Below are 10,726 nucleotides of genomic sequence, written 5' to 3' on the forward strand. Positions count from 1 at the left end.
AGAATGTATATTGTATAAAAAAAAACAACGGAATATCATCTCTTATCTTTTTCTTTGATATATCGAATTTATAAATATGTATATGATCTCGATTTTGTCAATATTTTCTAAAAGTAAACTTTTATGCTTTTTATATTTTCAAATATGTTGCGATACATCAAATAGAATATCACCTGTTTCGAAATGATAACAAATTTGATCGAATTCGCTTGACATATAAAAATATTATCAATGATTACCGACATCCCTCATTAGTATTCTATATGTGAAGAATAAATAGTCCACACCACTCTGTTGAATATAAAAGATCAAATCATTTTCTTTAAAAACTAATTTCTTTGTTTTTATGTACGAGTTTTTTACAATATTATATATTAATTTACATAATTGTTAGAATTTTTTATTCCAGCCAGGGTGTGACTACTGGAATCATCCTAAACTAATAAACACTATTTCGTTCAGTAATTTTTATTGGATTTTGGTCTATGTACAGTTAACAGCTTAACAAGTTTCGCCTTTGAGCAGCTTAGACAATCGATGTTTGCGTTTAAAGGTTTACAAAACTTAAAAATCTTTACGAAAAAATTAACTCAATTACAACTTAAGAGAAAACACTTTTGAAATAACACTTACAATCTAAAATGAAACGCCCTGAAATCGTTAATGGTCCGCTCAAACATTTTTGTTCTTTCTTTCTGTATGCAAATTGAGGGTCTTCTTAGTGCTGCTGCCCTTAGTGCTAGTGCTAGTGATTCCTCAGTGCCTCGTTAATGACTCGCAGAATATCTATTTGCAGATCGGTAAAAGCAACAGGCTCCAACTGGGCATTCCTAATTTTCATGGCCACTGCCTTGAAAAAGGCACCAATCTCATCATCTTCACCAAAATTATGGCCATTTACGGGTGGAAACTCCACATGGTTAGGCTTGTTCGGGGTAATGGGCGCCGAGTGATAGCGGGAAGTGGAAGCGGAGCTGGGGGTGTTGGCATTCTGATATCGTGGTGTAGTGGGTGTCTGAATCTCCAACTTTTGCTGAAACTCCCCAGTAGATGACTGCTGCTGATGCTCCATGTTGGAGGCTCCATCGCTGAGATGATCCTGCTTGGTCATGGAACTGCTAACACGTTGAACTTCCATGTAAACAGGGGCCTCATCATGGTCGTAGCTCACCACATGCTGCTCTTGCTGCTGTTGACTTTGTTCCGCCGCTGTTGTACTCTCCATTTCCTCATCCTCGTCTTCCTCTTCCTCATCTTCTTGGTGAGCCTCGCCCCCATTGATGTAGTTCTCAATATCCATTTCGTCGTAAGTGGCTACGCACATCTCACTGGCTTGTGCTTGCTCCTCCTGCTGTTGTTCTGGCATTGAGTTGGATAACTCGGCCTTGTGGGGGCCTGTTAATTGAGGCAGGGCGGGCATGCTGAGATGGGAACTCGGCGAAGACTCCAGGGTGCTCTGCTGCTGCGCGGGTGGCGAATGGGAGTGGGGCATGTGCTCCTCCAGCTCCCTCGCCGGGTCCGCTCTGGCCAGCATTCCAAGTTGAGAGTCGTTATCCCTAAAAATATGAAATTGCGATTTGTGATTCCTTAAAAATTAAATCCCTGCTTCATGCAAGTTTTAAACTTGCTTTTAACATTCTTACAGCGTCTTTTGTTGGATGTACTTTTGAAGGAAGCCCAGTGAATCGTAGTGTTTCCACCGCGATGTGGCGTCCATGTGTATCAGTGTTCTCAATCGTTTATGCTCGCGTGCATATTGGTCCCTCAACGCCTTCCACTTCAGTCGGCACTGTCTCACTAGAACGAATATATAGGATTAGTACTCTTGAATATTCGGTTTACTCGACTGTTTCTCACCTGACTTCTTTAGCTTCCGCGCGATCTCCTCCCAAACCTCCATTTTGAGTTTGGCATTCCGATAGTTCTCATTGCTATAGTTGTAGATCATATCCTCCTGCTGGATCAGCGTGATCAGTTCCTTCTCAAAGTAGCTTTCCATATTAAGGAAGGTGTGAATGGGATCGTCGTCCTCCTCTTCGGCATTTGTCGCGGACTGATTGTGCGCTGCTGCGTGTGTTGTGCCAGATGCAGCGGAAACCGTTCCGCCGGCTCCCGAGCTGGACTGATTGACGGCATTCACAATCTCATTGTACAGAGTGTCCACCACAGTAGTTGTGTTGGCGGTTCCACATTGTACTATAATGGAGGGCGCTGCACCACCACCGGCATCGGTCAAATAGTTCCAGTTGCTCTCCGGCTGGGACTGCTGCAATACGGCGCCCATATGACTGGTCATAAAAGTGGCTGCCGGTTTCTTGTCCACTGCACTGGCCGAGCTGCTGAAGCTGCAGTTATCTAGCAGCGTGGTGGCACCGCCATCCTCTATTTTTATGCTGCCAGAGAGGTTCAGGTTCTGGCTACTGCTGTTGCTGCTGAAGGAATTCCCAAGTGGCAGCGATATGGGAGTCACCGTGGAGACAATGCCAGCGGCATTCTGTCCAGATCTTCCCCTGTAACTGTGGGAGAAGCACAAGTTAGTGATTTACGGGTTTGTCTTCATGGCTCCCTCTTACTTCCTTGCCAGCGCATAGGGACGCAGAAAGTCTAACTCCTTGAAGTATTTCCACTTGACCGCCTTTCCACAGGCCTTGGCGCGCTTCAGTTCCCGACAGTACTGATCCCGCATGGCCTTCCACTTGGACTTGCACTGCACATCTATGGATGAAGCATAGGGGATCATCTTTGAAGTTGAAACCATGCCATGTCCACTCACCAGACCAACCCACATTGCTGCCTATCTCCAGCCACTTCTCGTCCTTGACCTTGGTGCTCCGATAATTCGGGTGCTTGGGATTGTAGAGCGACTGCTCTTGGGAGACTAGTGAGATGAGGATCAGCTCCTTGGGAATGCTGACCACATTCTCGCCCAGGCTTGCCTCCATGCTGAGATTCACGAGCTGCGGATGTGGATGCGGAGGAGGCTGCTGGGGCTCCTGCAGCTGGATGGCACATGGCAGCGTCTCCATGGTGTCCCCTACTTCGCGTCCATGCCGCTGCTACTGCCTTCCGTCTATTTAGTGGTTCATTTAACGAATTGTTATAAATAAAAGCAAAAAACAAAAATGAGGTGACCGAACAGCTGTGGGCGCAGTGTGGCCGCATTTCGGCCATTCCTACGTTTCGTGAATTTACTAATGCCATTTCATTCCGAGTCTTTGGCGCCCAAAATTCGTTTTCGTATTTATTCGAATTTAACGGCTAATCCAATTAGTTAATTGCATTACCAACGGGAAAAAGAAAACATCATAACATGCAAGCGATAAAAATTGCTCAGAACTTAGTTTGTTGTGCGACGCGGTGCTGTTTATAACGATACATTGTATTTCCTTCGCAAATATTGCTGCGATCCATTTTAATTAATGCTCAATCATGCCGAAAATTGATGCTGAAACACAAAAACTATACGACGAGATCAATGGAATGATACAAAAATTCAAGGTTAATGATATTGCCAATTAAGACATTAAGAAGAGCCAGGATAGTGTCGCCTGAAATAAAAAAAAAATTTTATATAATGCACCCCAAAAGGAAAACATAATTAAATAAGTACACGTATGCTAAAGAAAAATTGTTAATTAAAAATACTTTTTTGCTTTATAAAAACAAAAATAAATGAAGTAAAGTAAAATTGAGTAAAGGAGCTTGGCATTAAATAGATTTTAAAAATCGTATTATTTTCAGTTTCTCTAAATCTTATTTTTCTTTTATATTTAGTTTTTCCTAAAACACTAAAACTACAAACAAACCAAGTCAATAAGAAAATAATATAAAATATTTATATTATATTATTTATATTACTTAAGATTAAAATTATATTTTATACATCTAACTCAGAAATAAGTATATTTAGAATATTTCAACCGATTAACCGCGGTACTTGGTTGGTTTGAAACAAACAAATTTAAATACTTTAAAAGAGTATTAATATAAGTAATTGAAATAAATTGTGTATGGTACTACAAACCACATATTAAAACGTATTGTAGGTAAACTTTAATGGCAACAATTTTAGTAAAATTATATTACAAATTTATTTGGATATTCCGAAACAGTAGGATAAAATTATTTATGACTAGCCCATGTGTTCGTTTAAAGTTTAACAAAAATTCCCTACAAGGAACATTGTATCTATATTCTTGATTAGCATACCCTTTAAATTATTCCTTTTCTTTGTAGAAGAAAAAATTAGGAAAATAAAATTAATTCAATTAATGTACCAGTCAGCAGTTTGAAGTTGGAATTAGATGAACTTTTTATGTTCGAGGAAAGGATAACAAAAAATGTTTATTTCTTAGGAGGACCAAAAGTCCAAAGCGGATTGCTCAATAACCGACAAATGCGGTGATATGGGAGATGTGCCCAAGATCCGCTTTTCTTCGAAAAAGATCCTCAAGGGGCATATTAACAAGGTGAACTCCGTGCACTTCGCCGGGGACTCACGCCACTGCGTCACTGGATCCCTGGACGGCAAGCTGATCATCTGGGACACGTGGACCGCCAACAAGGTGCAGATCATTCCCTTGCGATCCGCTTGGGTGATGACGGTGGCCTTCTCGCCGTCGGGCAACTTCGTTGCCTGCGGAGGAATGGACAACCAGTGCACCGTGTACGACGTCAACAACCGAGACGCCTCCGGAGTGGCCAAGATGGTCAAGGAGCTAATGGGCTACGAGGGCTTCCTCAGCTCTTGTCGTTTCCTGGACGATGGACATCTGATCACCGGCTCGGGTGACATGAAGATGTGAGTTATCCGTAAAGTTTATGCATATCACTATCGAATTCCTTTCCGGCTTTATAGTTGCCATTGGGATCTGGAGAAAGGCGTCAAGACGATGGATTTCAATGGACATGCTGGTGACATTGCTGGATTATCTTTATCACCCGATATGAAGACTTATATCACCGGTTCTGTGGATAAAACTGCCAAGTTATGGGATGTTCGCGAACAGGGTCACAAGCAGATGTTCTTTGGCCACGACATGGATGTATCCTCCGTCTGTGTGAGTAAATCAACATTGTTTATACAGTTTCTCTAAGTCAAAGTAGATATATTAGACCTAAAGGGAACGTCTTACGCTGTGTGATTATATATTTTCCTCCCCCTATTCTATATTATTCTATTGCAGTACCATCCCAGTGGCTTCGGTTTCGCCTCCTGCTCGGAGGATCAGACGGCGCGCATGTACGACCTTAGGGCGGACCAGCAAATCGGACTGTACGAGCCGCCCCAGAAGAACACGGGCTTCACTTCGTGCGGTGGGTTCCGTCTTGACCGGCGCTCTTGGTCGCCTTGACTTTTGAGAGGCTTTAATCTGATTTTGTGTGCCCATTAGCTCTATCGACCAGCGGGCGCTACCTCATGTGCGCCGGCATTGAGGGCAATGTGCACTCGTGGGATACAATGAAGCAGAGGCACACGGGTGGGTATTGGTGTCCACTGCCGTGGGACTGGGTATGGGTATGGGTATGGGTATGGGAGAGCGGGGACTAATGCTCAGACTTGGCACTTGACTTATATCGATTTTTTGGCTTCTCCCCTATTTACATTGTCGCTCTAGGCACTCTGTCTGGGCACGAGAACCGCATCACTTGCATCAGCCTCTGCCCCAATGGCATGTGTCTAGCCTCCACCAGTTGGGATCAGCAAGTGCGTCTATGGCTATAATCGGCTCTGATCTGCGTTCCATATCGTCCACTGCAAATGCTACGTTTATGCGCGCGATTTATTTGCAAATCATAATTGGGTAAATGTCCATACTTTCAAGTCAACACACTTGGTAAGACTTTCATTTTGAACGAGTTTTCGAGTCGATGGAATTTACTTAGTTTAATACCATTCAGTTAGGTTTAATAATATATGTTTTGGATATGTGGTTCTGGCCAAATGCAAAAATCAAAAGAGCTCCTGGCTCTTTGCGAAACTCGTTCATTTATAAAATGTGTATTTGCAAACAAATCGTTAATGTAACAATTTAGTAATAATGAGAACGTAGTTTTCAGTAATTAGCGAGTGCAGATTGCATGTGCGAGAATAAAATGATCAAAGTAGCACAGCAAAACTTGTGATTAATTATTTTTTGGCTTGCATTTATTTGCTTCTATTTCTGATTGCACTATTATGACTGTTATCCCAGCAACTTCATGAAATCCTTGAGGCCTGACATTAAAATCAACATTCATCATTATTTTTTTATATATATTTTTTATATTTTTCTTATAAAAAATACTTATACAATTACGAAGATATTTTGCTGCTGCGATTTTTGGCGCTTGGTTTTTGTTTGATTGTGAAAATTGTCTTTGAACTGGTCAAAGAAGCAGCGAAGTAAATTAAAACAAATCACTTTATCATCAACATAAATGGAAAAGAAAGAATAGAAAAGCAAGACAAGATACAGATGAAGATACAGATACATAAGAGATACAGATAGATAGACAGATAGATAGATGGAAAGTTAGGACAGGGAGATGTGGGAGTCGGAAAATAAAATGTACATAAATAATAGCGGACAGAGAAACTGGTTTAGGATCACACAATCACAAGATTTTAACAATTTGAGTATTTTTTTATAGACAGTTCAACGTAGGCTCGCTGGTACAGTTTGCAGGGACTTTCTTGCTTTAGGTTATCAGACTCTCGGTGGAACTACTTTGAGTTGTTCTCCAGTTTGGGAATTTTGGAATTCAGGAATTGGGAAGAAGAAGAAGTGGACCTTAGACGGAGAAGCCGTCGCCGGTGGGATCGAGGATCCATGGGTAGTTGTTGGGGCACTCCATGCACGTGAACAGACGGAGGGTCTCTCCGGGCAGTTCCCTGGTGGTCAGGGGACACGCGTTGGGCAGGGAGCAGTAGGGCTGTCCCTTGACGTCGCACTTCTCCTTCCACTCCTGGAAGTCGCGCAGCGAGTTCAGCTCGGTGGGGTTCTGCATCCACTGGATCACCTGCAGGTTGGTCACGAAGAACACGTCGTTGCGGCCCAGCATCTCCTCAATGAACTTAACCAGCTCGTCGCGGTACTCCTTCTTGGACTTCAGCCACGAGGCGTGGAAGTGCAGGCCCAGGGGCGCCCTGTTGCTATTGTAGTGACGGTTGAAGTTGTGGCGCAGAAGGCGGGCGAACTGCTCGCCGGTGGCCACGTTCGAGCAGGAGTCGACCATGTGGCAACCGGGCAGGGACTCGTCGAAGGTGGGGTCGTCACGACGATCCAGCTCGTTCATCACCATCTCCCAAACGGGGTGGCTACGGGACGGGCAGTTGTGAGCGTTGCCGTTGCACTTGTGGGGCATGCGGAAGTAGAGCGTGTACGGCCAGATGGGGACACGTCCCAGGGAGGCAGTGATGGAGGCGTCATAGACGAAGAACTGGTCGGCCATCATCTCGAACTGCTTGTTGCCACCCACGCGGAGGTAAGGCGCACGCATGCCAATGATGGAACCGTCGGTGATGTTGGCGAAGCGCTCCACAATCAGGCGGGAGCCGGCCATCTCGGCCAGCCAGTCGTCGTAGCTGCCACCCGTCCAGTAGTTGGGGTCATCCTTGTGCGTCAGCGAGAACACGGAGATCTCGTGTCCGCGACGGTGCAGATCCTGCACGGCCGAGTAGTTGGTGTACTTGTGCGAGACGAAGAAGGTGCCCTTGATGGAGCAGCCGTTGGGGTTCTGGCGCTGACCGTTGAACAGGTCCTCGTACAGATCGATGTTGTCCACATTCACGGCACCGTTGAAGGTGATCGTGATCATCTGAGGCACCTGCTGGGGTTCGATGCCGCCGGGAATACGGGTTCCGTCCGCCGAGCAGAAGCAGTCGGGCAGAGCGCACTGGGTGGGATCGCACTCAGGGGCGCGGTTGGGATCCTCGTCGACGGCTGGGGATGAAAAAAACACTTGCGGTTAAGTCTCCGGGAGGAATTTTTAAAGTGATTTAAGGTTTACTGCTTCCTTTTCTTAATTTAAATTCTGAAAGATATATAAAGAGCTGGACTTACAGCATGCGTTCTCATCAGACTCGTCCTTGCAGTCGGATTTGCCGTTGCAGAAGAGCTCCTTGTCCAGACACTCGCCATCGCCGCAGGACAGCTTGCCCTCGGGGCAGATGGGCTCATCGGTCTTCAGGATAGGCTTGGCCTTGCGGGGCTCTGCAGGAGTTGAGGAGAACAGTCGGTTAGTGGTTATGTCATTTAGGAGTCATAAAAGCCGGGTTAGTGACAACAAATGTCTAAATTTTGAAATGAGAAGTATTTACATGAGTTTGATGCGTGGGTGACATTAGGCGGGGTTAGTTTCGAGCTGGGTTGGGTTAGGATTCTATATTCGTTTTTCTTTTTTTTTTTTTTGTGGATCTACCAAAGTTCCGGAAGTCTAACATAGCTGACTACTACATATATGTACAGGTGTTGTTTGTTTGGCTTGGTTGGTGGTGGTTGGTTGCTCTGGCTAGTTGTCGGCACACTTACTCTCTTTCTCATCGCAATTGGTCACCTTGGCCTTCCAGTCGCAGGTCTGCTTGAGCACGTCGAAGGCCAGACCCGAGGGACACTGAATTTCTTTCAAACCAGACTTGGTACATCTACAAAATAAAGGTCATGTTCTAATTCGGGTTGCTTCGCTAGCTAGGAGAACTTTGGCGCCGATTCAAGGGGCTCGGGGGCTCGGGACTCGGGTTTATGCAATGACTCGATTGATTTTCGGGGACTACCCGGGTTTAGTGACACACAGATAGAGAGACAGAGGCACACAGAGGTGAGAGACAGATAGACAGGCAGAGCGGAGAGTAGGATAGGGGGATAGAGAGGGGGTAGTAGACTGAGGATCGTGGCTCTCGGGAAGTATCTGGAGCCGCGCATCCGCAGCGGAATGAACTTCGTGGCGGTCACTTACTCTCGGGGACATCGCAAGTCTTCACATTCGACTTCCAATCGCAAAGTTGGCGCAAGACATCGAACGCCAGGCCGCCGGCACAGCGAATCGATGCCAGACGCCATCGGCCATCTTCGCCGGCACTGTCGCACCTTTCGATACCGATACAAGAAGGTGCAAGAATACGTTTGTAGGAGTTGTGTTTGAGTGCCAGGCATTGTCATAGGCGCAGCCTGGACTTGGCCACCTGGGCCTAGCGATCGGACAGAGAGCTACGTGCAGGAGAGTGGCTTACCTGTACACCTCGCGGCAGTCACCCTCGGTATCCAGGCGGAAGTACTCGTCCGCGGGACGGTCGGCGCACACTTCCTCGACATCAACGCCTTCCAGCTTGTCCTGGCCATGTGCTGCAATTAAATGAATTGGCCAATTAATAGGTGTTATAAAATTTGCTTTGGCATATTTCTGACTCTAATGACAATTATGAATATATAAATTTATTCTGATTCGCTGTTTTACAACCTATATCACAATAAATAAAGAGTAATACTACTGTATCATCATATATTTGATATGAGTAAGTTTTTAAAGAAATTCTGCTATTCAAAAATGTTTTAAAAATACGTATTTTTAACTATTAATTATTTATTTCATTTCATTTTTTCTGTAAATCCATTCATTTAGAATTATTTTGTGCAATGTCGGCATAACATTTATATCCCATTGATGTCTCCGCCAAATCCTTAATTGTGCAATTAAATCGCAAGCTAATCGCTAACTAAACCATGGTAATTGGCCGCACCTCATGGGCCAATGGTTAATTTACTGCCAACACGAACGACTTTCGACCGGTTTTCGGTTTTTGGCCGTTTGTGTGGCAATCCCAGTACCGAGTACCACTTCTAGTCGACCAAAACAACTCTCATTTTTGTTCATAACTGGCGAAGACAGCTTCATCTCGTTTGGATGAAATCGAAAGGGCAAACGAAAGTGCCAGATCCCATTTATAGGCGCGGACGGGTTCGGATTCGGATTCGGATTCGGGTATCTGGCGAATGCTGGGGAATGCTGGCGGAATATATCGGAACGGATCGGATCGGGTCGTCATGTAAGGTGTCCGATGGAACGGGTTTGTGCATTGCCGGAGTGGAAACCCGTTTTCGGTTTAACATTAATATGATATTGCATAAACAACGTCGGCGATCGTCGGCTGGGTATTCAAAACGGAACCGTCGCGACACCAGGCCGTTTTCCTATGCTAATTCCACTTTGTGGCCAGCCCGGTTTCGTCCTCATGCCACACTTTTGCCTTTCCCTCTGCGCTCGGTTATATCATCGGCTGGCTGAAGGATGATGGATTTGATGGATTGCATGCCGCTAATTACTTGGCTCGCACTTATTTTTCAAGTTTATTTGCCTTGGCCAGCGACCGAGGCGAGGAGCCAAGTGGCTTCGAAGCCAAGTCTTCGATTTTTCTTCGCTTCGATTGTGCGGCAACAACCTTGCGGAAAGCGGCACTAAAGGTCAACGCGGCGGCTACTTAATGCTAAGTGTAGGTGCTAGAAGCTAACTACGGTACTCACCCGTTGACAGGCACAGGCACACAAGGCCCAAAATTGGCCACCAACGCGCCATGATTGACTCTCTGGAGCTCTCTGGATCGGAAACGAGGCGAAGGGTTAGCAACACATACGGCGACTTGGAGAAACTCTACTGACGTTTGCCCAGACTCTGGGTGGAAATGGTGGGTCGATGCAGTGATGCTGGAGTGAACGGAGCCACTCTTCCAATACACAGCCACGATTACACT

General features: G+C 45.3%; 3 protein-coding genes across 6 annotated transcripts; 1 reads left to right on the forward strand and 2 right to left on the reverse strand.

Moving 5' to 3' along the window:
• Positions 1-316: 316 nt before the first annotated feature.
• LOC110189957 (uncharacterized) lies at positions 317-3,195 on the reverse strand. The gene is made up of 5 exons (XM_020960246.2): positions 2,774-3,195; positions 2,574-2,715; positions 1,858-2,516; positions 1,644-1,797; positions 317-1,556 (listed from the first exon to the last, which is right to left on the reverse strand). Exons 1-5 carry the CDS (start codon positions 3,024-3,026, stop codon positions 746-748), a joined length of 2,019 nt encoding a protein of 672 aa, XP_020815905.2. The 5' UTR covers positions 3,027-3,195; the 3' UTR covers positions 317-745.
• Positions 3,196-3,339: 144 nt separating this feature from the next.
• Positions 3,340-6,119, forward strand: Gbeta76C (guanine nucleotide-binding protein subunit beta-2). 3 transcript variants are annotated; one of them, XR_002319982.2, is made up of 7 exons: positions 3,340-3,498; positions 4,356-4,801; positions 4,859-5,060; positions 5,187-5,316; positions 5,394-5,480; positions 5,619-5,837; positions 5,902-6,119. XR_002319982.2 is itself a non-coding variant. In XM_020960251.2 (6 exons), the coding sequence occupies exons 1-6, from the start codon at positions 3,430-3,432 to the stop codon at positions 5,723-5,725; spliced, it is 1,041 nt and encodes a 346-aa protein (XP_020815910.1). In that variant the 5' UTR covers positions 3,340-3,429; the 3' UTR covers positions 5,726-6,119. The 3 variants fall into 3 exon arrangements, 1 of the variants encoding a protein (XP_020815910.1); XR_015272059.1 differs by having other exon boundaries at positions 5,906-6,119; XM_020960251.2 differs by having other exon boundaries at positions 5,619-6,119.
• A 123-nt stretch (positions 6,120-6,242) lies between these two features.
• verm (LDLa and CE4_CDA_like_1 domain-containing protein vermiform) lies at positions 6,243-10,726 on the reverse strand. 2 transcript variants are annotated; one of them, XM_020960126.2, is made up of 6 exons: positions 10,635-10,726; positions 10,500-10,571; positions 9,212-9,323; positions 8,514-8,626; positions 8,046-8,195; positions 6,243-7,925 (listed from the first exon to the last, which is right to left on the reverse strand). In XM_020960126.2, exons 2-6 carry the CDS (start codon positions 10,549-10,551, stop codon positions 6,775-6,777), a joined length of 1,578 nt encoding a protein of 525 aa, XP_020815785.2. In that variant the 5' UTR covers positions 10,552-10,571; positions 10,635-10,726; the 3' UTR covers positions 6,243-6,774. The 2 variants fall into 2 exon arrangements, with proteins under 2 accessions (XP_020815785.2, XP_086690648.1); XM_086834522.1 differs by lacking the exon at positions 8,514-8,626 and adding an exon at positions 8,938-9,068.

Source organism: Drosophila serrata, unplaced genomic scaffold, assembly GCF_035046125.1.
Source record: "Drosophila serrata isolate PLE 108 unplaced genomic scaffold, ASM3504612v1 contig_272, whole genome shotgun sequence".
In the NCBI taxonomy this organism is placed as follows: Eukaryota; Metazoa; Arthropoda; class Insecta; order Diptera; family Drosophilidae; genus Drosophila; species Drosophila serrata.

Coding starts and splice junctions, on each gene's coding strand:
- LOC110189957 (XM_020960246.2), bottom strand. CDS start 3,026: ATGGAGACGCTGCCATGTGCCATCCAGCTGCAGGAGCCCCAGCAGCCT. Junction 2,716..2,773: donor CAGCAATGTGGGTTGGTCTG/GTGAGTGGACAT, acceptor CTTCATCCATAG/ATGTGCAGTGCAAGTCCAAG. Junction 1,798..1,857: donor GCGGAAGCTAAAGAAGTCAG/GTGAGAAACAGT, acceptor TATTCGTTCTAG/TGAGACAGTGCCGACTGAAG.
- Gbeta76C (XM_020960251.2), top strand. CDS start 3,430: ATGCCGAAAATTGATGCTGAAACACAAAAACTATACGACGAGATCAAT. Junction 4,802..4,858: donor GGCTCGGGTGACATGAAGAT/GTGAGTTATCCG, acceptor CCGGCTTTATAG/TTGCCATTGGGATCTGGAGA. Junction 5,061..5,186: donor TGGATGTATCCTCCGTCTGT/GTGAGTAAATCA, acceptor ATTCTATTGCAG/TACCATCCCAGTGGCTTCGG.
- verm (XM_086834522.1), bottom strand. CDS start 10,551: ATGGCGCGTTGGTGGCCAATTTTGGGCCTTGTGTGCCTGTGCCTGTCA. Junction 9,324..10,499: donor GTGCCTGTGCCTGTCAACGG/GTGAGTACCGTA, acceptor ATTTAATTGCAG/CACATGGCCAGGACAAGCTG. Junction 7,926..8,045: donor GTCTGATGAGAACGCATGCT/GTAAGTCCAGCT, acceptor TTTCATCCCCAG/CCGTCGACGAGGATCCCAAC.